The following is a 25217-nucleotide window of genomic DNA, read 5'->3' on the forward strand; positions in this document are numbered from 1 at the left end:
AGTGTGCAGAAACCAAGCGCAGGCAGCGGAAGGAGCGTGCGGCAAACCAGTCCCACCCTCCCCTTCCCTCAACCACTGTCTGTCCCACCCTGTGGTTCCCGTATTGGACTGTTCAGCCACCTAAGGACTCACTTCCTGAGTGGAAGCAAGTCTTCCTCGATTCTGAGGGACTGCCTGTGATGACGATGATGATGATTGATACGTCCTTACTACACAGTATAAATGCACACGAGGCCCATGCTTGAGAGAAGGTCAGTCTGTGACCTGTCCTTTATTCCTCAGCACTCAAGTGATGAAGGTGGGTGGAGCTTCCCCTTTTATACCTGAAGGTCCAGGTTAGGAGTGTCTCCCACCTAGTGGTCAGTGTTCTCACGGTGTACAACTTAGGTCAGTTTATACATGGGTTACAATGCTGGTTGAATACATGACAATGATGACTGCGTACAGTTTTGGCCTCCTTACCCGAAGAAGGATCTGAGGGGAGGTTTCTTCACGCAGAGGGTGGTGGGGGATCTGGAACTCACTGGCTGGAAGGGTGGTGGCTGCAGAAACCCTCAGCGCATTTAAAAGGTGCTTGGATGGGCACTTGAAGGGCCTTAGCCTCCAGTGCGATCACGTCCTTCCTGTCATGCGGTGACCAGAACTGCACGCAGTACTCCAGCTGTGGCCTAACCAGTGTTTTATACAGTTCAAGCATAACACCCCCCCCCCCCCCCCACCTCTCTTGTATTCTATACCTCGGCTAATAAAGGCAAGCATTCCGTGTGCCTTCTTATCCACCTGGCCTGATATCTTCAGGGATCTGTGGACCTGCACTCCAAGGTCCCTCTGTTCCTCTACACTTCTCAGTGTCCGACCATTTAACGTGTATTCCCTTGCCTTGGTAGCCTGCCCCAGATGCATTACCTCACACCTCTCTGGAGTAAACTCCATTTGCCACTGCTCTGCCCACCTGAGCAGTTGCTTGATATCTTCCTGCAGTCCGCAGCTGTCTTCAATGTCGTCCACACCAGCCGATTTGAGGATCATCTGCAAACTTCTTAACCGTACACCCCGAGTCTAGATTCAATGGGCCCCTCAATAATTTAATTTTAAAAGTATATATAGAATTAATTTCAGCGTTCGTGGAATCGTACGGCACAGGAGGAGGCCATTCGGCCCATCGAGCCAGCGCTGGTTCTGATCGTACGATGGAATTCTCTCCCCCCCCCCCCACCCTTCCCCCTGCCCCCCCAACACAGAGTGCCTCGTCTCGGCTGAGGGGTCGACAGGGTTCAATCGCTTTGCAGGTCAAGTCCCGGTGTACACTGGACAGCCCCTCTTGGCCCAGTCTCCCCGGCGTGGCTCACAGTTCGCTGTGCACCGCCCCGTCCAATTTAATTTGCACCTCCACCGGGAAATGGTCACTGACCTCCAGAGCCTGCAAGTTAAAAAAATTAAGCACAAAAAAGATAAGTGGTAAAAATGGAGGCGATACGTGATTTTCCCACTGGTTTGCCGCGCACAGCTCTATCGGGAACCCCTCTTTCTGTAGCAGAGTCTGTAATCCCCTGGTAGCGTCCTCAACCAGGCCAACATCCCCAGCATCGAAGCACTGACCACACTCGACCAGCTCCGCTGGGCAGGGCCACATTGTCCACACGTCCCCAACACGAGACTCCCAAAGCAAGCGCTCTACTCCTTCACGGCAAACGAGCCAAAGGTGGGCAGAGGAAACGTTACAAGGGACCACCCTCAAAGCCTCCCTGCTAAAGTGCAACATCCCCCACCGACACCTGGGAGTCCCTGGGCCCAAAGACCAGTCCGCCCTCAGTGGAGGAAGCGCATCCGGGAGGGCGCTGAGCACCTCGAGTCTCGTCGCCGAGAGCGTGCAGAAACCAAGCGCAGGCAGCGGAAGGAGCGTGCGGCAAACCAGTCCCACCCTCCCCTTCCCTCAACCACTGTCTGTCCCACCTGTGACAGGGACTGTGGCTCTCGTATTGGACTGTTTAGCCACCCAAGGACTCACTTTTAGAGTGGAAGCAAGTCTTCCTCGATTTTGAGGGACTGCCTGTGATGAAGCAACTTCGGAGACGGGCCACGGTTATAACTCTGTGTCTTTCTCAGGCCTGAGGTTCCCGCACTCACCTGTTCCTCCGTCAGTTTGAACTTCTCCCGGAAGTTGAAGGGTTTGGCGGAGCCTGGGACGACGGCGTCATAAAACTCAGAGCCGTGCACGATGATCCTGAGGGAGAGGCAGAGAGCGTGAGTGCGTTAAACCCAACATCTTTTCATGCCCAATTCAGCCCAACAGTTCCGTGCCGGTGTTTATGTTCCACCCGAGCCGCCTCCCACCTCTCTTCATCTCACCCCATCACCGTATCCTTCCATTTATTATGTGTCAGCTGTGGCTCAGTGGGCAGCACACTCGCCTCTGGGTCAGAAGGTTGTGGGTTCAAGTTCCACTCCAGGGACTTGAGCACGTAAATCTAGGCCGACGCTCCCAGTGCCGTGCTGAGGGAGCGCCGCACTGTCGGAGGGGCGATACTGAGGGAGCGCCGCACTGTCGGAGGGGCGATACTGAGGGAGTGCCGCACTGTCGGAGGGGCAGTACTGAGGGAGTGCCGCACTGTCGGAGGGGCAGTACTGAGGGAGCGCCGCACTGTCGGAGGGGCGATACTGAGGGAGCGCCGCACTGTCGGAGGGGCGATACTGAGGGAGTGCCGCACTGTCGGAGGGGCAGTACTGAGGGAGTGCCGCACTGTCGGAGGGGCAGTACTGAGGAAGTGCCGCACTGTCGGAGGGGCGGTACTGAGGGAGTGCCGCACTGTCGGAGGGGCGATACTGAGGGAGTGCCACACTGTCGGAGGGGCAGTACTGAGGAAGTGCCGCACTGTCGGAGGGGCAGTACTGAGGGAGTACCGCACTGTCGGAGGGGCGATACTGAGGGAGTGCCGCACTGTCGGAGGGGCAGTACTGAGGGAGTGCCGCACTGTCGGAGGGGCGTTACTGAGGAAGTGCCGCACTGTCGGAGGGGCAGTACTGAGGGAGTACCGCACTGTCGGAGGGGCGGTACTGAGGGAGTGCCGCACTGTCAGAGGGGCAGTACTGAGGGAGTGCCGCACTGTCGGAGGGGCGGTGCTGAGGGAGCGCCGCACTGTCGGAGGGGCGATACTGAGGGAGCGCCGCGCTGTCGGAGGGATGGTACTGAGGGAGTGCCGTACTGTCGGAGGGGCGGTACTGAGGGAGCACCGCACTGTCGGAGGGGCGGTGCTGAGGGAGTGCCGCACTGTCGGAGGGGCGGTACTGAGGGAGCGCCGCAATCTCCGAGGGACGGTACTGAAGGAGCGCCGCACTTTCAGAGGTGCCGTCTTTCTGATGAGACGTTAAACCTCTGCCCTCTTACATGGACAGTAAAAGATCCCATGGGACTATTTTGAAGAAGAGCAGGGGGAGTTAGCCCCAGTGTCCTGGGGCCAATATTTATCCCTCAGTCAATATAACAAGAACAGATTATCTGGTCATCATCACAGTGCTGTGTGTGGGATCGTGCTGTGTGTGGGATCTTGCTGTGCACACATTGGCTGCTGCGCCTCCTACTCTACAACAGTGACTGCACTTCCAAAAGTGCTTCAAAGTATAAGCGCTTTGGGACGTCCGGTGGTTGTGGAAGGCGCTATATAAACGGAGGGGCGGTCCTTTCTCCCGCAGTTGTTTATCCAGCCTCCCCTTAAATGCATCGATACTATTCGCCTCGACCCCTCCCTGTGGCAGCGAGTTCCACATTCTCACCGCTCTCGGGGTGAAGAAGTTTCTCCTGAAATCCCCATTGGATTTATTAGTGATTTTCTTGTATTGACGGGCCCTAATTTTAGGCGAGTTTTACCCCGTTAATCGCGCTGTAATCGAGGTAAGTTTTTGCACACTGGGTTCTTGATGTTGATAGCCAGGGTTAGGTTGGCCGTCGATTTCTCTGATACTGGCCCCCCCCCCCTCCCACCCCCCGCCCCGGGCTCACGCTATCGTCACCTGTCGTACGCGCAGTGCGTTTTCTCGCGGACTGTCGTGTCCTCGCCGTCGCCGATCAGCCAATGGAAGGCCGGCTCCTCGCGCAGGCGGATGGATTTCCAGGCCCTCGCTGACACGTAGGCACAGCCCGCGTTCAGGTCTCCCAGGAACATGACGTTCTGCAAACCGGGGTTTGGATGGAGCAAGAGTTACTTCCGGAGACGGGCTGCGGGCAGACTGGGACCCCTGCGCTTTCCCTTTCCCCCCACCGTGTCCCTTCCCTCCCCGTCCCTTTCCCCCACGACCCTTGACCTCCATGTCCATCACTCCCAACTCCCTCACTTCATCTCCCTCACCCTCATGACCCTTAACCTCCATCGCCCTTACCCCATCGCCTTTACCTCATGAACCTTAACCTCCATCTCCCTTACCTCCATGAACTTTAACCCCATGATCCTTACCTCCATGGACCTTACCCCATGACCTTTAACCAACATCTCCCTTTCCCCATGACCCTTACCCCCATGTCCCTTACCCCCATGACCCTTACCTCAATGAGCCTCCACCTTACCCCATGACCCTTACCCCCATGAACCTTACCCCATGACCCTTACCTCAATGAGCCTCCACCTTACCCCATGTCCCTTACCCCATGACCCTTACCTCAATGAGCCTCCACCTTACCCCATGACCCTTACCCCCATGACCCTTACCTCAATGAGCCTCCACCTTACCCGATGACCCTTACCCCCATGAACCTTACCCCCATGACCCTTACCTCAATGAGCCTCCACCTTACCCCATGTCCCTTACCCCATGACCCTTACCTCAATGAGCCTCCACCTTACCCCATGACCCTTACCCCCATGACACTTACCCCCATGAACCTTACCCCCATGACCCTTACGCCCATGACCCCACCCCTTACCCTAAGACCATTACCCCATGACCCTTACCCTCAGGAACCTCACCCCATGACCCACTCACCTACCCCATGTCCCTTACCCCAATGACCCTTAGTTCAATGACACCCCACCTTATGCCACGACCCTTAACCCTATAATCCTTACCCCATGATCCTTAGCCCCATTACCCCCCACCTACCTCATGACCCTTATCTTAATGAGCCCCCACCTTACCGTACGACCCTTACCCCCATAACCCATACCCTCATAACCCATACCCCATGACCCTCCCATCTTTCCCCATGACCCTTACCCCATGACCCTTACTTCAATGACCCACCACCTTACCCCACGAACCTTAGCCCTATGACCCTTACCCCCATGAACCTTACCTCCACGGCCCTTTCCCCCATGACGTTTACCCCATGATCCTTACCCCCATGACCCTTACCTCAATGACCCTGCACCTTACCCTATGACCATTACCCCATGACCCTTACCCTCAAGAACCTCACCCCATGATCCTTACCTCAGTAACCCCCACCTTATCCCACAACCTTTACCCCATCAACCATACTCCCATGACCCTTACCCCATGATCCTTACCTCAATGACCCACAACCTTACCTCACAGCCCTTACCTCATGTCCCTTACCCGCATTACCCTTATCTCAATGAGCCTCCACCTTACCCCATGACCCTTACCCCATGACCCTTACCCTCAAGAACCTCACCCCATGACCCCCTCACCTACCCCATGTCCTTTACACCCTATGACCCTTACCCCACGACCCTTACCCCCATGACCCTTACCTCAATGAGCCCCCACCTTACCCTACCACCCTTATCCCCATGAACCTTACCCCCATGACCCTTACCCCATGACCTTTACCCCATGACCCTTACCTCAATGACCCCCACCTAACCCCACGACCCTTACCCCCATGACCCTTACCTCCATGACCCTTGCCCCCATGACCTCCCACCTTACCCCCTGACCTTTAGCCCCATGACCCTTAGACCCATGACCCTTTTCTCAATGACCCCCACATTACCCTATGACCCTTACCGCAATGAGCCTCAACTTCACCCCACGACCCTTACCCCATGACCCTTACCCCATGACCCTTACCTGAATGAACCCCACCTTAACCCACAACCTTACCCCCATGAACCTTACTCCATGTCCCTTACCCCATGACCCTTACCTCAATGAACCCCCACCTCTCCCCACGACCCTTAGCCCAATGACCCTTACCCCATGACCCTTACCCCATGACCCTTACCCCCATGACCCTTATCTCAATGACCCCCCCACCTTACCACACAACCCTTATCCCACAACCCTTACCCCACGATCCATGCATGACCCTTACCCCCATGACCCTTTCCTCAATGATGCCCCACCTTCCCCACAACCATTACCCACATGACCTTTACCCCATGACCCACCACCTTACCCCATGACCCTTACCCCCATGACCTTTACCTGAATGAACCCCACCTTACCCCACAACCTTACCCCCATGAACCTTACCCCATGACCCTTACCTTAATGAGCCCTTACCTTAATGAGCCCCCACCTTACCCCATGGCCCTTAACCCAATGACCCTTACCCCATGACCCTTACCCCAATGACCCTTACCCCACGAACCTTACCCCATGACCCTTACCCCATGACCCTTACCCCCGTGACCCCCACGACTCTTACCCCACGAAACTTATCCCACGACCCTTACCCCCATGACCCTTACCCCCATGATGCTTACCACCATGGCCCCCACCTTACCCCACGACTCTTACCCCATGACCCTTAGCCCCATGACCCTTAGCCCCATGTCCCTTACCTCAATGACCCCCACCTTACCCTATGACCCTTATCCGCATGACCCTTACCTCCATGACCGTTACCTCAATTAGCCCCCACCTTACCCCATGACCATTACCCCCATGGACCTTATCCCCATGACCCTTACCCCATGACACTTACCCACATGACCCTTACCCCCATGAGCCCTCACCTTACCCCATTTCCCTTACCCCGTGAACTTACCTCAATGATGATCCACCTTCCCCACAACCCTTACCCACATGACCCTTACCACCATGACCCTTACCCCATGACCCACCACCTTACCCTATGACCTTTACGCCCATGACCCTTACCTCCGTGCCCCAGTGCTTTCTGACTTCCTGAAACACATCGTAGAGCTCGTCAATTTCTCTCACCGCATCCTTTGGGCAGGTGTGCTGGGAGACCAGGGCAAAGTCTTTAATCGCTGAAAGGACAGGAGAAGGTGGTAACTCCGGCCTGGACTGCAAGCACAAAAGTGTCCATTGACACCCCCTGTGTCAGGCAATGAGTTGGAGGGGGGGCCGGCCTCACAACGGTCTATTTTAGAGCAACCAGAGTCTATTTAAACTACGCACTGTAGCAAACAGTCCACAGAATCTATTTAAACAACGCACTGTACCAAACAGTCCACAGAATCTATTTAAACAATGCACTACAGCAAACAGTCCACAGAATCTATTTAAACAACGCACTTTACCAAACAGTCCACAGAATCTATTTAAACAATTCACTATAGCAAACAGTCCACAGAATCTATTTAAACAACGCACAGTACCAAACAGTCCACAGAATCTATTTAAACAATTCACTATAGCAAACAGTCCACAGAATCTATTTAAACAATGCACTACAGCAAACAGTCCACAGAATCTATTTAAACAATGCACTACAGCAAACAGTCCACAGAATCTATTTAAACAACGCACTGTACCAAACAGTCCACAGAATCTATTTAAACAATGCACTACAGCAAACAGTCCACAGAATCTATTTAAACAATGCACAGTACCAAACAGTCCACAGAATCTATTTAAACAACGCACTGTACCAAACAGTCCACAGAATCTATTTAAACAATGCACTGTACCAAACAGTCCACAGAATCTATTTAAACAATTCACTATAGCAAACAGTCCACAGAATCTATTTAAACAATGCACAGTACCAAACAGTCCACAGAATCTATTTAAACAATGCACTGTACCAAACAGTCACAGAATCTATTTAAACAACGCACTGTACCAAACAGTCCACAGAATCTATTTAAACAATTCACTATAGCAAACAGTCCACAGAATCTATTTAAACAATGCACTATAGCAAACAGTCCACAGAATCTATTTAAACAATGCACTATAGCAAACAGTCCACAGAATCTATTTAAACAATGCACTATAGCAAACAGTCCACAGAATCTATTTAAACAACGCACTGTACCAAACAGTCCACAGAATCTATTTAAACAATTCACTATAGCAAACTGTCCACAGAATCTATTTAAACAATTCACTATAGCAAACAGTCCACAGAATCTATTTAAACAACGCACTGTACCAAACAGTCCACAGAATCTACTTAAATTTGCATGGTGGCAGTGCAGCGAACAGTGAGAAGGATAGTGATAGATTTCAAGAAGACATAGACAGGCTGGTGGGATGGGCAGGCACGGGGCAGATGCAATTTAACGCAGAAAAGTGCGAAGTGGTACATTTTGGTCGGAAGAACGAGGAGAGGCGATATAAACGAAAGGGTACAATCCTAAAGGGGGGTCCATGAACAGAGAGATCTGGGGGTATATGTGCACAGATCATTGAAGGTGGCGGGGCAGGTTGAGAAAGCGATTAAAAAAAGCTCACGGGATCCTGGGCTTCATAAATAGAGGCATAGAGTACAAAAGCAAGGAAGTTATGCTAAACCTTTATAAAATACTGGTTTGGCCCCAGCTGGTGTATTGTGTCTGATATATATACGCAGACTATAGATATACTCTCTGTATAGTCACTGTACAGTTGCATAAGATGGAGACTTGTTACCTGATGTACTGTCAATAAGGTTTGCACTGTGTATATACATGCTGGCACCACTAGAGGGTGCAACTGGTGGAGCTTGAGGTTTCCTGCCCTGCCCTGGTGGCAGGGGCTGTATAAAAGGGGAGCCACCATGCAGCTGCCTCACTCGGGAGTTTCGAATAAAGGACCAAGGCCACTACAGTTTGAGTACAACACATGGCTCGTGGAGTCATTCATCGGTACAGTACAGACGTAAGTGTCCAATTCTGGGCACCGCACTTTAGGAAGGATGTGAAGGCCTTGGAGGAGGTGTAGAGGAGATTGACCAGGAGAGGAACATCAGTTGCGTGGAGAGACTGGAGAAGCTTGGAGCAGAGAAGGTTGAGAGGAGATTTGATCGACACGCTCAAAACCATGAAGTGAGAGAGAGAAGCTGTTCCCATTGGTGGAAGGGTGGAGAACCAGAGAACACAGATTGAAGGCGATTGGCAGAAGAACCAAAGGCGACACGAGGAAAAACGTTTTTACGCAGCGAGTGGTTAGGATCTGGAACGCGCTGCCTGTGAGGGTGGTGGAGGCTGACTCAATCGCGGCTTCCGAAAGGGAGTTGGGTAAGTACCTGATGGAAATAATATTGCAGGGCCACAGGGAAAGGGCGGGGTGAGTGGGACTAACTGGATTGATCTTGGAAAGAGACGGCGCTGATTCGATGGGCCGAATGGCCTCCTTCGGTGCTGTAACCATCCACTGATTCTATGAAAAGGAAACTAGACGAACACATATTAATAATTTGTATTTATATAGCACCTTTAACATCGTGAAACGTGCCAAGGCGCTTCACAGCGGTGTTACAGATAAATTTGACATCGAGCCACACAAGACGAAATTAAGGCAGATGACCAAAAGCTGGGTCAAAGAGGTAGGTCTTAAGGAGCGTCTTAAAGGAGGAGAGAGAGGCGGAGAGGTTTAGGGAGGGAGTTCCAGAGCTTGGGGCCCAGGCAGCTGAAGGCACGGCCATCGATGGCAGAGCGATTATAATCAGGGATGCTCAAGAGGGCAGGATTTGAGGAGCGCAGACATCTTGTGGGGTTGTGAGGCTGAAAAAGATGACAGAGATAGGGAGGAGTGTAGGGGCTGGAGGGGGTTACAGAGATAGGGAGGGGTGTAGGGACTGGAGGGGCTCACAGAGATAGGGAGGAGTGTAGGGGCTGGAGGGGGTTACAGAGATAGGGAGGGGTGTAGGGGCTGGAGGAGGTTACAGAAATAGGGAGGGGTGTAGGGGCTGGAGGGAGTTACAGAGATAGGGAGGGGTGTAGGGGCTGGAAGAGATTACAGAGAAAGGGAGGGGCGAGGGCCATGGAGGAATTTGTAAACAAGGATGAGAATTTTGAAATTGAGGCATTGCTTAACTGGGAGCCAATGTAGGTCAGCGAGCACAGGGGGTGATGGGTGAGCGGGACTCGGTGTGAGTTAGGACACGGGGGCAGTGAGCACAGGGGGTGATGGGTGAGCGGGACTCGGTGTGAGTTAGGACACGGGGGCAGTGAGCACAGGGGGTGATGGGTGAGCGGGACTCGTTGCGAGTTAGGACACGGGGGCAGTGAGCACAGGGGGTGATGGGTCAGCGGGACTCGTTGCGAGTTAGGACACGGGGCAGCGAGCACAGGGGGTGATGGGTGATCGGAACTTGGTGTGAGTTAGGACACGGGTCAGTGAGCACAGAGGGTGATGGGTGAGCAGGGCTGGGTGCGAGTTAGGACACGGGGGCAGCGAGCACAGGGGGCGATGGGTGAGCGGGATTCGGTGCGAGTTAGGACACGGGGACAGCCGAATTTAGGATGACCTCAAGTTTGTGTCGGGTAGATTATGGGAGGCCAGCCAGGAGCGCGTTGGAATAGTCAAGTCTGGAGGTAACAGAGGCACGAATGAGGGTTACAGCAACGGATGAGCTGAGGCAGGGGGCGGAGACAGGCGATGTTACGGAGCTGGAAAAAGGTGGTTTATGAGAGAGAAGGGAACGGACCAATATGCTGAGGTGAGGCAGAGGGACTGGGAGGAGGCTCGTGTGGGGCAGAAATACCAGCACGGGGGCCAAATGTTCCATTCCTCCCTGACCAAAACCTTATTCCCTTACCTGTTCCTCGCGAATAAAATCGCACGATCAACGGCTCTCGAGCAAATGCATCAGGGTCTCCTTCCTGCTGGTTCCTGTACTGGTGCATGTCTGTGATCGTCACCGTGTCCGACCTTTGGGAAGCAATGCGGCGATTTGAGACCCAGGCTTCCTCTTTCGTGGCCAGTTCCATCCTGTTTGAGTCCCTCGTTCCCTCCCCTCACCTCCCTCTCCCTCGGCATTTTCTAGATTCGGGTCACCTCGTCCACGATTGCTATCCAATGTAACGGAACCCAGCGTGTGGAACACGGACACTCGGAGCAGGAGGAGGCCACTCAGCCCCTCGAGCCCCCTCCGCCATTCAATAAGATCCCGGCTGATCTTCGAACTTAACTGCACTTTCCCGCCTGATCCCTCGATTCCCCTGGAGTCCGAAAATCTATCCATCTCCGACTTGAATATCTTCCGGAGGTGACGTTAAACCGAGGCCCCGTCTGCCCTCTCGGGTGGACGTACAAGGTCCCACGGGCACTATTGGAAGAAGAGCAGGGGGAGTTCTCCCCAGTGTCCTTGGGCCAATATTTATCCCTCAACCAACATAACCAAAAAAAACAAAAAAAAACTGTACAGGGTATTGGTGAGGCCGCACCTGGAGTACTGCGTGCAGTTTTGGTCACCTTACTTAAGGAAGGATATACTAGCTTTGGAAGGGGTACAGAGACGATTCACGAGGCTGATTCCGGAGATGAGGGGGTTATCTTATGATGATAGATTGAGTAGACTAGGTCTTTACTCGTTGGAGTTCAGAAGGATGAGGGGTGATCTTATAGAAACATTTAAAATAATGAAGGGGATAGACAGGATAGAGGCAGAGAGGTTGTTTCCACTGGTCGGGGAGACTAGAACTAGGGGGCACAGCCTCAAAATACGGGGGAGCCAATTTAAAACCGAGTTACGAAGGAATTTCTTCTCCCAGAGGGTTGTGAATCTGTGGAATTCTCTGCCCAAGGAAGCAGTTGAGGCTAGCTCATTGAATGTGTTCAAATCACAGATAAATAGATTTTTAAACAATAAGGGAATTAAGGGTTACGGGGAGAGGGCGGGTAAGTGGAGCTGAGTCCACGGCCAGATCAGCCGTGATCTTGTTGAATAGCGGAGCAGGCTCGAGGGGCTAGATGGCCCACTCCTGTTCCTAATTATTATGTTCTTATGTTCTTATGTTCTTATTAATGTTGGGGAAGTCCAGAACCAGGGGTCACAGTCTAAGGATAAGGGGTAAGCCATTTAGGACCGAGATGAGGAAAAACTTCTTCACCCAGAGAATTGTGAACCTGTGGAATTATCTACCACAGAAAGTTGTTGAGGCCAATTCACTAAATATATTCAAAAAGGAGTTAGATGTAGTCCTTACTACTAGGGGGAATCAAGGGGTATGGCGAGAAAGCAGGAACGGGGTACTGAAGTTGCATGTTCAGCCATGAACTCATTGAATGGCGGTGCAGGCTAGAAGGGCCAAATGGCCCGCTCCTGCACCTATTTTCTATGTTTCTGGGTCATCATCACATCGCTGTGTGTGGGAGCTTGCTGTGCGCAAATTGGCGTTGCCCACATTACAACAGTGGCTACACTCCAAAAAGTACTTCATTGGCTGTAAAGCACTTTGAGACGTCCGGTGGTCGTGAAAGGCGCTATATAAATCCAAGACTTTCTTTGAATATACCCAACGACTGAGCCTCCACAGCCCTCTGGGGCAGAAAATGCCAAAGATTTCACCATCCTCTGAATGAAGAAATTCCTCCTCATCTCAGCCCTAATTGGCCGACCCCTTATCCTGAGACTGTGTGACCCCTGGTTCTAGACTCCCCAGTGTAAGGTTCTGCAAAACCAACCACGGAGACATGTGGCAGGGAGAATGGGAAGATGCCGTGTTTAAAATGACCAACTGCAGCCAACAGTCTGTAAACCGCGGAGGATGATGGGATTCTGGCCACCCTGTACAGTAACAGACAGTGTTGCAGGGGCACGGAACCGTGCGGGGAATGAGCCAGCAACCGTAAGGGGGGGGAAGAGTGTACATTCAGTTCTTCCAGGAAAATGGATACAGGACAACTTTATATTTTAAAAGGACATTTCTCCAGCTTTTCGTGTAAACATAAACACAAGAATTAGGAACAGGAGTAGGCCATCTAGCCCCTCGAGCCTGCTCCGCCATTCAACACGATCATGGCTGATCTGGCCGTGGACTCAGCTCCACTTACCCGCCCGCTCCCCGTAACCCTTAATTCCCTTATTGGTTAAAAATCTATCTATCTGTGATTTGAATACATTCAATGAGCTAGCCTCAACTGCTTCCTTGGGCAGATATTTCCACAGATTCACAACCCTCTGGGAGAAGAAATTCCTTCTCAACTCGGTTTTAAATCGGCTCCCCTGTATTTTGAGGCTGTGCCCCCTAGTTCTAGTCTCCCCGACCAGTGGAAACAACCTCTCTGCCTCTATCTTGTCTATCCCTTTCATTATTTTAAATGTTTCTATAAGATCACCCCTCATCCTTCTGAACTCCAACGAGTAAAGACCCAGTCTACCCAATCTACCATCATAAGGTAACCCCCTCATCTCCAGAATCAGCATCGTGAATCGTCTCTGTACCCCCTCCAAAGCTAGTATATCCTTCCTTAAGTAAGGTGACCAAAACTGCATGCAGTACTCCAGGTGTGGCCTCACCAATACCCTATTTGCTAGTGCTATTGGGGAGGATTTAAACTAATATGGCAGGGGGATGGGAACCAATGCAGGGAGACAGAGGGAAACAAACAGGAGGCAAAAGCAAAAGACAGAAAGGAGATGAGGAAAAGTGGAGGGCAGAGAAACCCAAGGCAAAGAACAAAAAGGGCCATTGTACAGCAAAATTCTAAAAGGACAAAGGGTGTTAAAAAAACAAGCCTGAAGGCTTTGTGTCTTAATGCAAGGAGTATCCGCAATAAGGTGGATGAATTAACTGTGCAAATAGATGTTAACAAATATGATGTGATTGGGATTACGGAGACGTGGCTCCAGGATGATCAGGGCTGGGAACTCAGCATCCAGGGGTATTCAACATTCAGGAAAGATAGAATAAAAGGAAAAGGAGGTGGGGTAGCATTGCTGGTTAAGGAGGAAATTAAGGCAATAGTTCGAAAGGACATGGGTCTATATGGGTAGAGCTGCAGAATACCAAAGGGCAAAAAACGTTAGTGGGAGTTGTGTACAGACCTCCAAACAGTAGTAGTGATGTTGGGGAGGGCATCAAACATGAAATTAGGGGTGCGTGCAATAAAGTTGCAGCAGTTATAATGGATGACTTTAATATGCACATAGATTGGGTTAACCAAACTGGAAGCAATACAGTGGAGGAGGATTTCCTGGAGTGCATAAGGGATGTTTTTTTAGACCAATATGTCGAGGAACCAACTAGGGGGGAGGCCATCTTAGACTGGGTGTTGTGTAATGAGAGAGGATTAATTAGCAATCTCGTTGTGCGAGGCCCCTTGGGGAAGAGTGACCATAATATGGTGGAATTCTGCATTAGGATGGAGAATGAAACAGTTAATTCAGAGACCATGGTCCAGAACTTAAAGAAGGGTAACTTTGAAGGTATGAGGCGTGAATTGGCTAGGATAGATTGGCGACTGATACTGAAGGGGTTGACTGTGGATGGGCAATGGCAGACATTTAGAGACCGCATGGATGAACTACAACAATTGTACATTTCTGTCTGGCGTAAAAATAAAAAAGGGAAGGTGGCTCAACCGTGGCTATCAAGGGAAATCAGGGATAGTATTAAAGCCAAGGAAGTGGCATACAAATTGGCCAGAAATAGCAGCGAACCCAGGGACTGGGAGAAATTTAGAACTCAGCAGAGGAGGACAAAGGGTTTGATTAGGGCAGGGAAAATGGAGTACGAGAAGAAGCTTTCAGGGAACATTAAGACGGATTGCAAAAGTTTCTATAGATATGTAAAGAGAAAAAGGTTAGTAAAGACAAACGTAGGTCCCCTGCAGTCAGAATCAGGGGAAGTCATAACGGGAACAAAGAAATGGCGGACCAATTGAACAAGTACTTTGGTTCGGTATTCACTGAGGAGGACACAAACAACCTTCCGGATATAAAAGGGGTCGGAGGGTCTAGTAAGGAGGAGGAACTGAGGGAAATCCTTATTAGTCAGGAAATTGTGTTGGGGAAATTGATGGGATTGAAGGCCGATAAATCCCCAGGGCCTGATGGACTGCATCCCAGAGTACTTAAGGAGGTGGCCTTGGAAATAGTGGATGCATTGACAGTCATTTTCCAACATTCCATTGACTCTGGATCAGTTCCTATGGAGTGGAGGGTAGCCAATGTAACCCCACTTTTAAAAAAAGGAGCGAGAGAGATAACAGGGAATTATAGACCGGTCAGCCTGACATCGGTAGTGGGTAAAATGATGGAATCAATTATTAAGGATGTCATAGCAGTGCATTTGGAAAGAGGTGATATGATAGGTCCAAGTCAGCATGGATTTGTGAAAGGGAAATCATGCTTGACAAATCTTCTGGAATTTTTTGAGGATGTTTCCAGTAGAGTGGACAAGGGAGAACCAGTTGATGTGGTATATTTGGACTTTCAGAAGGCTTTCGACACGGTCCCACACAAGAGATTAATGTGCAAAGTTAAAGCACATGGGATTGGGGGTAGTGTGCTGACATGGATTGAGAACTGGTTGTCAGACAGGAAGCAAAGAGTCGGAGTAAATGGGGACTTTTCAGAATGGCAGGCAGTGACTAGTGGGGTACAGCAAGGTTCTGTGCTGGGGCCCCAGCTGTTTACACTGTACATTAATGATTTAGACGAGGGGATTAAATGTAGTATCTCCAAATTTGCGGATGACACTAAGTTGGGTGGCAGTGTGAGCTGCGAGGAGGATGCTATGAGGCTGCAGAGTGACTTGGATAGGTTAGGTGAGTGGGCAAATGCATGGCAGATGAAGTATAATGTAGATAAATGTGAGGTTATCCACTTTGGTGGTAAAAACAGAGAGACAGACTATTATCTGAATGGGGACTGATTAGGAAAAGGGGAGGTGCAAAGAGACCTGGGTGTCATGGTACATCAGTCATTGAAGGTTGGCATGCAGGTACAGCAGGCGGTTAAGAAAGCAAATGGCATGTTGGCCTTCATAGCGAGGGGATTTGAGTACAGGGGCAGGGAGGTGTTACTACAGTTGTACAGGGCCTTGGTGAGGCCACACCTGGAGTATTGTGTACAGTTTTGGTCTCCTAACCTGAGGGAGTGCAGCGAAGGTTCACCAGACTGATTCCCGGGATGGCGGGACTGACCTATCAAGAAAGACTGGATCAACTGGGCTTGTATTCACTGGAGTTCAGAAGAATGAGAGGGGACCTCATAGAAACGTTTAAAATTCTGACGGGGTTAGACAGGTTAGATGCAGGAAGAATGTTCCCAATGTTGGGGAAGTCCAGAACCAGGGGTCACAGTCTAAGGATAAGGGGTAAGCCATTTAGGACCGAGATGAGGAAAAACTTCTTCACCCAGAGAATTGTGAACCTGTGGAATTATCTACCACAGAAAGTTGTTGAGGCCAATTCACTAAATATATTCAAAAAGGAGTTAGATGTTGTCCTTACTACTAGGGGGATCAAGGGGTATGGCGAGAAAGCAGGAATGGGGTACTGAAGTTGCATGTTCAGCCATGAACTCATTGAATGGCGGTGCAGGCTAGAAGGGCCGAATGGCCTGCTCCTGCACCTATTTTCTATGTTTCTGGGTCATCATCACATCGCTGTGTGTGGGAGCTTGCTGTGCGCAAATGGGCATTTCCCACATTACAACAGTGGCTACACTCCAAAAAGTACTTCATTGGCTGTAAAGCACTTTGAGACGTCCGGTGGTCGTGAAAGGCGCTATATAAATCCAAGACTTTCTTTGAATATACCCAACGACTGAGCCTCCACAGCCCTCTGGGGCAGAAAATTCCAAAGATTTCACCACCCTCTGAATGAAGAAATTCCTCCTCATCTCAGTCCTAATTGGCCGACCCCTTATCCTGAGACTGTGTGACCCCTGGTTCTAGACTCCCCAGTGTAAGGTTCTGCAAAACCAACCACGGAGACATGTGGCAGGGAGAATGGGAAGATGCCGTGTTTAAAATGACCAACTGCAGTCTGTAAACCGCGGAGGATGATGGGACTCTGGCCACCCTGTACAGTAACAGACAGTGTTGCAGGGGCACGGAACCGGGCGGGGAATGAGCCAGCAACCGTAAGGGGGGGAAGAGTGTACATTCAGTTCTTCCAGGAAAATGGATACAGGACAACTTTATATTTTAAAAGGACATTTCTCCAGCTTTTCGTGTAAACATAAACACAAGAATTAGGAACAGGAGTAGGCCATCTAGCCCCTCGAGCCTGCTCCGCCATTCAAGAAGATCATGGCTGATCTGGCCGTGGACTCAGCTCCACTTACCCACCCGCTCCCCGTAACCCTTAATTCCCTTATTGGTTAAAAATCTATCTATCTGTGATTTGAATACATTCAATGAGCTAGCCTCAACTGCTTCCTTGGGCAGATAATTCCACAGATTCACAACCCTCTGGGAGAAGAAATTCCTTCTCAACTCGGTTTTAAATCGGCTCCCCTGTATTTTGAGGCTGTGCCCCCTAGTTCTAGTCTCCCCGACCAGTGGAAACAACCTCTCTGCCTCTATCTTGTCTATCCCTTTCATTATTTTAAATGTTTCTATAAGATCACCCCTCATCCTTCTGAACTCCAACGAGTAAAGACCCAGTCTACCCAATCTATCATCATAAGGTAACCCCCTCATCTCCGGAATCAGCATCGTGAATCGTCTCTGTACCCCCTCCAAAGCTAGTATATCCTTCCTTAACTAAGGTGACCAAAACTGCATGCAGTACTCCAGGTGTGGCCTCACCAACACCCTATTTGCTAGTGCTGTTGGGAAGGATTTAAACTAATATGGCAGGGGGATGGGAACCAATGCAGGGCGACAGAGGGAAACAAACAGGAGGCAAAAGCAAAAGACAGAAAGGAGATGAGGAAAAGTGGAGGGCAGAGAAACCCAAGGCAAAGAACAAAAAGGGCCATTGTACAGCAAAATTCTAAAAGGACAAAGGGTGTTAAAAAAACAAGCCTGAAGGCTTTGTGTCTTAATGCAAGGAGTATCCGCAATAAGGTGGATGAATTAACTGTGCAAATAGATGTTAACAAATATGATGTGATTGGGATTACGGAGACGTGGCTCCAGGATGATCAGGGCTGGGAACTCAGCATCCAGGGGTATTCAACATTCAGGAAAGATAGAATAAAAGGAAAAGGAGGTGGGGTAGCATTGCTGGTTAAGGAGGAAATTAAGGCAATAGTTCGAAAGGACATGGGTCTATATGGGTAGAGCTGCAGAATACCAAAAGGCAAAAAACGTTAGTGGGAGTTGTGTACAGACCTCCAAACAGTAGTAGTGATGTTGGGGAGGGCATCAAACATGAAATTAGGGGTGCGTGCAATAAAGTTGCAGCAGTTATAATGGGTGACTTTAATATGCACATAGATTGGGTTAACCAAACTGGAAGCAATACAGTGGAGGAGGATTTCCTGGAGTGCATAGGGGATGTTTTTTTAGACCAATATGTCGAGGAACCAACTAGGGGGGAGGCCATCTTAGACTGGGTGTTGTGTAATGAGAGAGGATTAATTAGCAATCTCGTTGTGCGAGGCCCCTTGGGGAAGAGTGACCATAATATGGTGGAATTCTGCATTCGGATGGAGAATGAAACAGTTAATTCAGAGACCATGGTCCAGAACTTAAAGAAGGGTAACTTTGAAGGTATGAGGCGTGAATTGGCTAGGATAGATTGGCGACTGATACTGAAGGGGTTGACTGTGGATGGGCAATGGCAGACATTTAGAGACCGCATGGATGAACTACAACAATTGTACATTTCTGTCTGGCGTAAAAATAAAAAAGGGAAGGTGGCTCAACCGTGGCTATCAAGGGAAATCAGGGATAGTATTAAAGCCAAGGAAGTGGCATACAAATTGGCCAGAAATAGCAGCGAACCCAGGGACTGGGAGAAATTTAGAACTCAGCAGAGGAGGACAAAGGGTTTGATTAGGGCAGGGAAAATGGAGTACGAGAAGAAGCTTTCAGGGAACATTAAGACGGATTGCAAAAGTTTCTATAGATATGTAAAGAGAAAAAGGTTAGTAAAGACAAACGTAGGTCCCCTGCAGTCAGAATCAGGGGAAGTCATAACGGGGAACAAAGAAATGGCGGACCAATTGAACAAGTACTTTGGTTCGGTATTCACTGAGGGGGACACAAACAACCTTCCGGATATAAAAGGGGTCGGAGGGTCTAGTAAGGAGGAGGAACTGAGGGAAATCCTTATTAGTCAGGAAATTGTGTTGGGGAAATTGATGGGATTGAAGGCCGCTAAATCCCCAGGTCCTGATGGACTGCATCCCAGAGTACTTAAGGAGGTGGCCTTGGATATAGTAGATGCATTGACAGTCATTTTCCAACATTCCATTGACTCTGGATCAGTTCCTATGGAGTGGATGGTAGCCAATGTAACCCCACTTTTAAAAAAAGGAGCGAGAGAGATAACAGGGAATTATAGACCGGTCAGCCTGACATCGGTAGTGGGTAAAATGATGGAATCAATTATTAAGGATGTCATAGCAGTGCATTTGGAAAGAGGTGATATGATAGGTCCAAGTCAGCATGGATTTGTGAAAGGGAAATCATGCTTGACAAATCTTCTGGAATTTTTTGAGGATGTTTCCAGTAGAGTGGACAAGGGAGAACCAGTTGATGTGGTATATTTGGACTTTCAGAAGGCTTTCGACAAGGTCCCACACAAGAGATTAATGTGCAAAGTTAAAGCACATGGGATTGGGGGTAGTGTGCTGACATGGATTGAGAACTGGTTGTCAGACAGGAAGCAAAGAGTAGGAGTAAATGGGGACTTTTCAGAATGGCAGGCAGTGACTAGTGGGGTACCGCAAGGTTCTGTGCTGGGGCCCCAGCTGTTTACACTGTACATTAATGATTTAGACGAGGGGATTAAATGTAGTATCTCCAAATTTGCGGATGACACTAAGTTGGGTGGCAGTGTGAGCTGCGAGGAGGATGCTATGAGGCTGCAGAGTGACTTGGATAGGTTAGGTGAGTGGGCAAATGCATGGCAGATGAAGTATAATGTAGATAAATGTGAGGTTATCCACTTTGGTGGTAAAAACAGAGAGAGAGACTATTATCTGAATGGGGACAGATTAGGAAAAGGGGAGGTGCAACAAGACCTGGGTGTCATGGTACATCAGTCATTGAAGGTTGGCATGCAGGTACAGCAGGCGGTTAAGAAAGCAAATGGCATGTTGGCCTTCATAGCGAGGGGATTTGAGTACAGGGGCAGGGAGGTGTTACTACAGTTGTACAGGGCCTTGGTGAGGCCACACCTGGAGTATTGTGTACAGTTTTGGTCTCCTAACCTGAGGGAGTGCAGCGAAGGTTCACCAGACCGATTCCCGGGATGGCGGGACTGACCTATCAAGAAAGACTGGATCAACTGGGCTTGTATTCACTGGAGTTCAGAAGAATGAGAGGGGACCTCATAGAAACGTTTAAAATTCTGACGGGGTTAGACAGGTTAGATGCAGGAAGAATGTTCCCAATGTTGGGGAAGTCCAGAACCAGGGGTCACAGTCTAAGGATAAGGGGTAAGCCATTTAAGACCGAGATGAGGAAGAATTTCTTCACCCAGAGAATGGTGAACCTGTGGAATTCTCTACCACAGAAAGTTGTTCAGGCCAATTCATTAAATATATTCAAAAAGGAGTTAGATGAAGTCCTTACTACTAGGGGGATCAAGGGGTATGGTGAGAAAGCAGGAATGGGTTACTGAGGTTGCATGTTCAGCCATGAACTCATTGAATGGCGGTGCAGGCTAGAAGGGCTGAATGGCCTATTCCTGCACCTATTTTCTATGTTTCTATGTTTCTATGTTTCTATACAGTTGCAGCAGGACCTCCCTGCTTTTGTACTCCATCCCTCCCACAATGAAGGCCAACATTCCATTCGCCTTCCTGATTACCTGCTGCACCTGCAAACTAACTTTTTGGGATTCATGCACAATGCACAAGGACCCCAGGTCCCTCTGCACCGTAGCATGTTGTAATTTCTCCCCATTCAAATAATATTCCCTTTTACTGTTTTTTTTCCAAGGTGGATGACCTCACATTGTCCGACATTGTATTCCATCTGCCAAACCTTAGCCCATTCGCTTAACCTATCTAAATCTCTTTGCAGCCTCTCTGTGTCCTCTACACAACCCGCTTTCCCATTAATCTTTGTGTCATCTGTAAATTTTGTTACACTACACACTGTCCCCTCTTCCAGGCCATCTATGTATATTGTAAACAGTTGTGATCCCTGTGGCACACCACTAACCACCGATTTCCAACCCGAAAAGGGCCCATTTATCCCGACTCTCTGCTTTCTGTTAGCCAGCCAATTCTCTATCCATGCTAATACATTTCCTCTGACTCCGTGTACCTTTATCTTCTGCAGTAACTTTTTGTGTGGCACCTTATCGAATGCCTTTTGGAAATCTAAATACACCACATCCATTGGTACACCTCTATCCACCATATTCATTATATCCTCAAAGAATTCCAGTAAATTAGTTAAACATGATTTCCCCTTCATGAATCCATGTTGCGTCTGCTTGATTGCACTATTCCTATCTAGGTGTCCCGCTATTTCTTCCTTAATGATAGTTTCAAGCATTTTCCCCACTACAGATGTTAAACTAACCGGCCTATAGTTACCTGCCTTTTGTCTGCCCCCTTTTTTAAACAGAGGCGTTACATTAGCTGCTTTCCAATCCACTGGTACCTCCCCAGAGTCCAGAGAATTTTGATAGATTATAACGAATGCATCTGCTATAACTTCTGCCATCTCTTTTAATACCCTGGGATGCATTTCATCAAGACCAGGGGACTTGTCTACCTTGAGTCCCATTAGCCTGTCCAGCACTACCCCCCTAGTGATAGTGATTATCTTAAGGTCCTCCCTTCCCACATTCCTGTGACCAGCAATTTTTGGCATGGTTTTTGTGTCTTCCACTGTGAAGATCGAAGCAAAATAATTGTTTAAGGTCTCAGCCATTTCCACATTTCCCATTATTAAATCCCCCTTCTCATCTTCTAAGGGACCAACATTTACTTTAGTCACTCTTTTCCGTTTTATATATCGGTAAAAGCTTTTACTATCTGTTTTTATGTTTTGCGCAAGTTTACTTTAATAATCTATCTTTCCTTTCTTTATTGCTTTCTTAGTCATTCTTTGCTGTCGTTTAAAATTTTCCTAATCTTCTAGTTTCCCACTAACCTTGGCCACCTTATACACATTGGTTTTTAATTTGATACTCTCCTTTATTTTCTTGGTTATCCACGGCTGGTTATCCCTTCTCTTACCGCCCTTTTTTTTCACTGGAATATATTTTTGTTGAGCACTATAAAAGAGCTCCTTAAAAGTCATCCACTGTTCCTCAATTGTGCCACCATTTAGTCTGTGTTTCCAGTCTCCTTTAGCCAACTCTGCCCTCATCCCACTGTAGTCCCCTTTGTTTAAGCATAGTACGCTCATTTGAGACACTACTTCCTCACCCTCAATCTGTATTACAAATTCAACCATACTGTGATCACTCATTCCTAGAGGATCTTTGACTAGGAGATCGTTTATTATTCCTGTCTCATTACACAGGACCAGATCTAAGATAGCTTGCTCCCTTGTAGGTTTTGTAACATACTGGTCTAAGAAACAACCCCTCACAGAAGAGGCAACATGTCCAGGCAAAATCTCCCCAGTAATATACAAGGCAACTCAATGGGTATCAGTTTGAATAATTAAACAAAGGCCCACAGGTCTGATGCAATCATTTTGGCCAGCCCAGACAGAGTGGCACCTCTGTCGAGATAGCGAACAATCACCTTCATTCACCCCATCAGCGAGTGACAGGATACAGGACGTGCGGCTAATCTCCCATTCCAGACAGATCGATACACATCGAACTGCCATTCACACCCCATTTTATTCAAGGAAGACCCAAGACAATGGCAGGCAGTTTTGGCGCGAAGATGAATGGACTATAAGAAAAGCTGCAAAAACACACAAGGAGGTTGGAGGTTTTTTTCCGAGGTTGGAGGTCGGAGGTTGGTGTCAGCTTTTTTCATTGAGTTGTAGAGTTGAGTTAAGAAGGTAGGGGTCAGTTTTCGTGGTGGTGGAGTTGAGTTAAAGGGGAGTTGAGTCAGCTCTTCACAGGGCCCTCGCTCTGGGGGAGGTGTGCTTAACTCCAGCAGCTTTTTGCTTAGGAGCCGACCGAGAGGCAAATAGAAGAAACCGACGCAACATCGAGGAGGAAAACCGAACCGACCAACAACGTGAATCCCGCGCCAGAGGGACCCCGAGCTGAAATAAGTGGCCCCAGAACCCCAGGTAGGATTGTGAGTACAGCCCAAATCCCCTCACAGACTCAATTTAGGATAGGAATTGGTAAGAAGGGTGGAAGTGGAAGTGGGAGGTGTGTGTGGGTGGAATGTTGCAACCTCTTATCTTCCCCTTTGCTGTTGCGAAAATTTTTCGTGTTGTCGAGCGAGATTGTGCCATTACTGCTACTTATGACCTCTTCCTGTGCCCTCTATCTTTGTGTTTACTATTCTAAATAAACAACATTAGCCATTTTGCACTCTTACCCACTGTGTCTCGTGCCTCGTTACTCACCCACCCTCAGAAATCGCACGTACAGAACCTCAGGGGAGTGTGGATTCGAACTCACACCCCAAGCTCCCCTTACACCAGCCCGGGGAAACATCCTCTCAGCATCTACCCTGTCAATCCCCCTCAGAATCTTATATGTTTCAATGAGATCCCCTCTCAGGGAGGTGTTGCTACAGTTGTACAGGGCCTTGGTGAGGCCACACCTGGAGTATTGTGCACAGTTTTGGTCTCCTAACTTGAGGAAGGACATTCTTGCTATTGAGGCAGTGCAGCGAAGGGTCACCAGACTGATTCCCGGGATGGCGGGACTGACCTATCAAGAAAGACTGGATCAACTGGGCTTGTATTCACTGGAGTTCAGAAGAATGAGAGGGGAGCTCATAGAAACGTTTAAAATTCTGACGGGTTTAGACAGGTTCGATGCAGGAAGAATGTTCCCGATGTTGGGGAAGTCCAGAACCAGGGGTCACAGTCTAAGGATAAGGGGTAAGCCATTTAGGACCGAGATGAGGAGAAACTTCTTCACCCAGAGAGTGGTGAACCTGTGGAATTCTCTACCACAGAAAGTTGTTGAGGCCAATTCACTAAATATATTCAAAAGGGAGTTAGATGAAGTCCTTACTACTAGGGGGATCAAGGGGTATGGCGAGAAAGCAGGAATGGGGTACTGAAGTTGCATATTCAGCCATGAACTCATTGAATGGCGGTGCAGGCTAGAAGGGCCGAATGGCCGACTCCTGCACCTATTTTCTATGTTTCTATGTAAACTCCAGAGAGTATAGGCCCATTCTACTCAATCTCTCCTCAGAGGACAATTCCCCCCATCCCAGGGATCAGTCTGGTGAACCTTCGTTGCATCATCTCTAAGGCAACTATATCCTTCCTCAGGTAAGGAGACCAAAACTGTGCACAGTACTCCAGGTGTGGTCTCACCAAGGCCCTGTACAATTGTACGAAGACTTCCTTACTCTTGTACTCCAACCCCCTTACAATAAAGGCCAACATGCCATTTCATAGATTCATAGACGTTTACAGCATGGAAGGAGGCCATCTCGGCCCATTGTGTCTGCGCCGGCCGACCAAGAGCCACCCCAGCCTAATCCCACTTTCCCGCTCTGGGTCGGTAGCCCTGTAGGTTACGGCACTTCAAGCTGCACCATCCAAATGTGAGGGTTTCTGCCTCTACCGCCCTTTCAGGCAGCGAGTTCCGCCCCAGACCCCCACCACCCTCTGGGTGAAGATATTTCCCCTCAAATCCCCTCTAAACCTCCCCCCTCAATTACTTTCAATCTCTGCCCCCTGGTTGTTGAACCCTCTGCCAAGGGAAACAGGTCTGTCCTATCCACTCTATCCACGCCCCTCACACCTCAGTAAGGTCTCCCCTCAGCCTCCTGTGTTGCAAAGAAAACAACCCCAGCCTCTCCAATCGTTCCTCATTGCTAAAATTCTCCAGTCCCGGCAACATCCTGGTAAATCCCCTCTGTACCCTCTCCAGTGCGGTCACATCTTTCCTGT

The 25217-nt window shown here is 49.2% G+C and overlaps 1 protein-coding gene across 1 annotated transcript in view; it reads right to left on the reverse strand.

The window, feature by feature from the left end:
- Nucleotides 1-1249: 1249 nt before the first annotated feature.
- LOC139251692 (deoxyribonuclease gamma-like) overlaps nt 1250-25217 on the reverse strand; it is a 33313-nt gene continuing 9345 nt past the window's right edge. Inside the window, exons 5-9 of the mRNA XM_070873263.1 lie at nt 10892-11004; nt 7060-7172; nt 4009-4166; nt 2128-2224; nt 1250-1420 (exon numbers count right to left, since the gene is read on the reverse strand). Coding sequence (XP_070729364.1) covers nt 1346-1420; nt 2128-2224; nt 4009-4166; nt 7060-7172; nt 10892-11004 — 556 coding nt within the window. The 3' untranslated portion in view covers nt 1250-1345. The remainder of the gene's footprint in view (nt 1421-2127; nt 2225-4008; nt 4167-7059; nt 7173-10891; nt 11005-25217) is intronic.

The sequence above is a fragment of the Pristiophorus japonicus genome, unplaced genomic scaffold (genome assembly GCF_044704955.1).
Source record: "Pristiophorus japonicus isolate sPriJap1 unplaced genomic scaffold, sPriJap1.hap1 HAP1_SCAFFOLD_432, whole genome shotgun sequence".
NCBI classification, from domain to species: Eukaryota; Metazoa; Chordata; class Chondrichthyes; family Pristiophoridae; genus Pristiophorus; species Pristiophorus japonicus.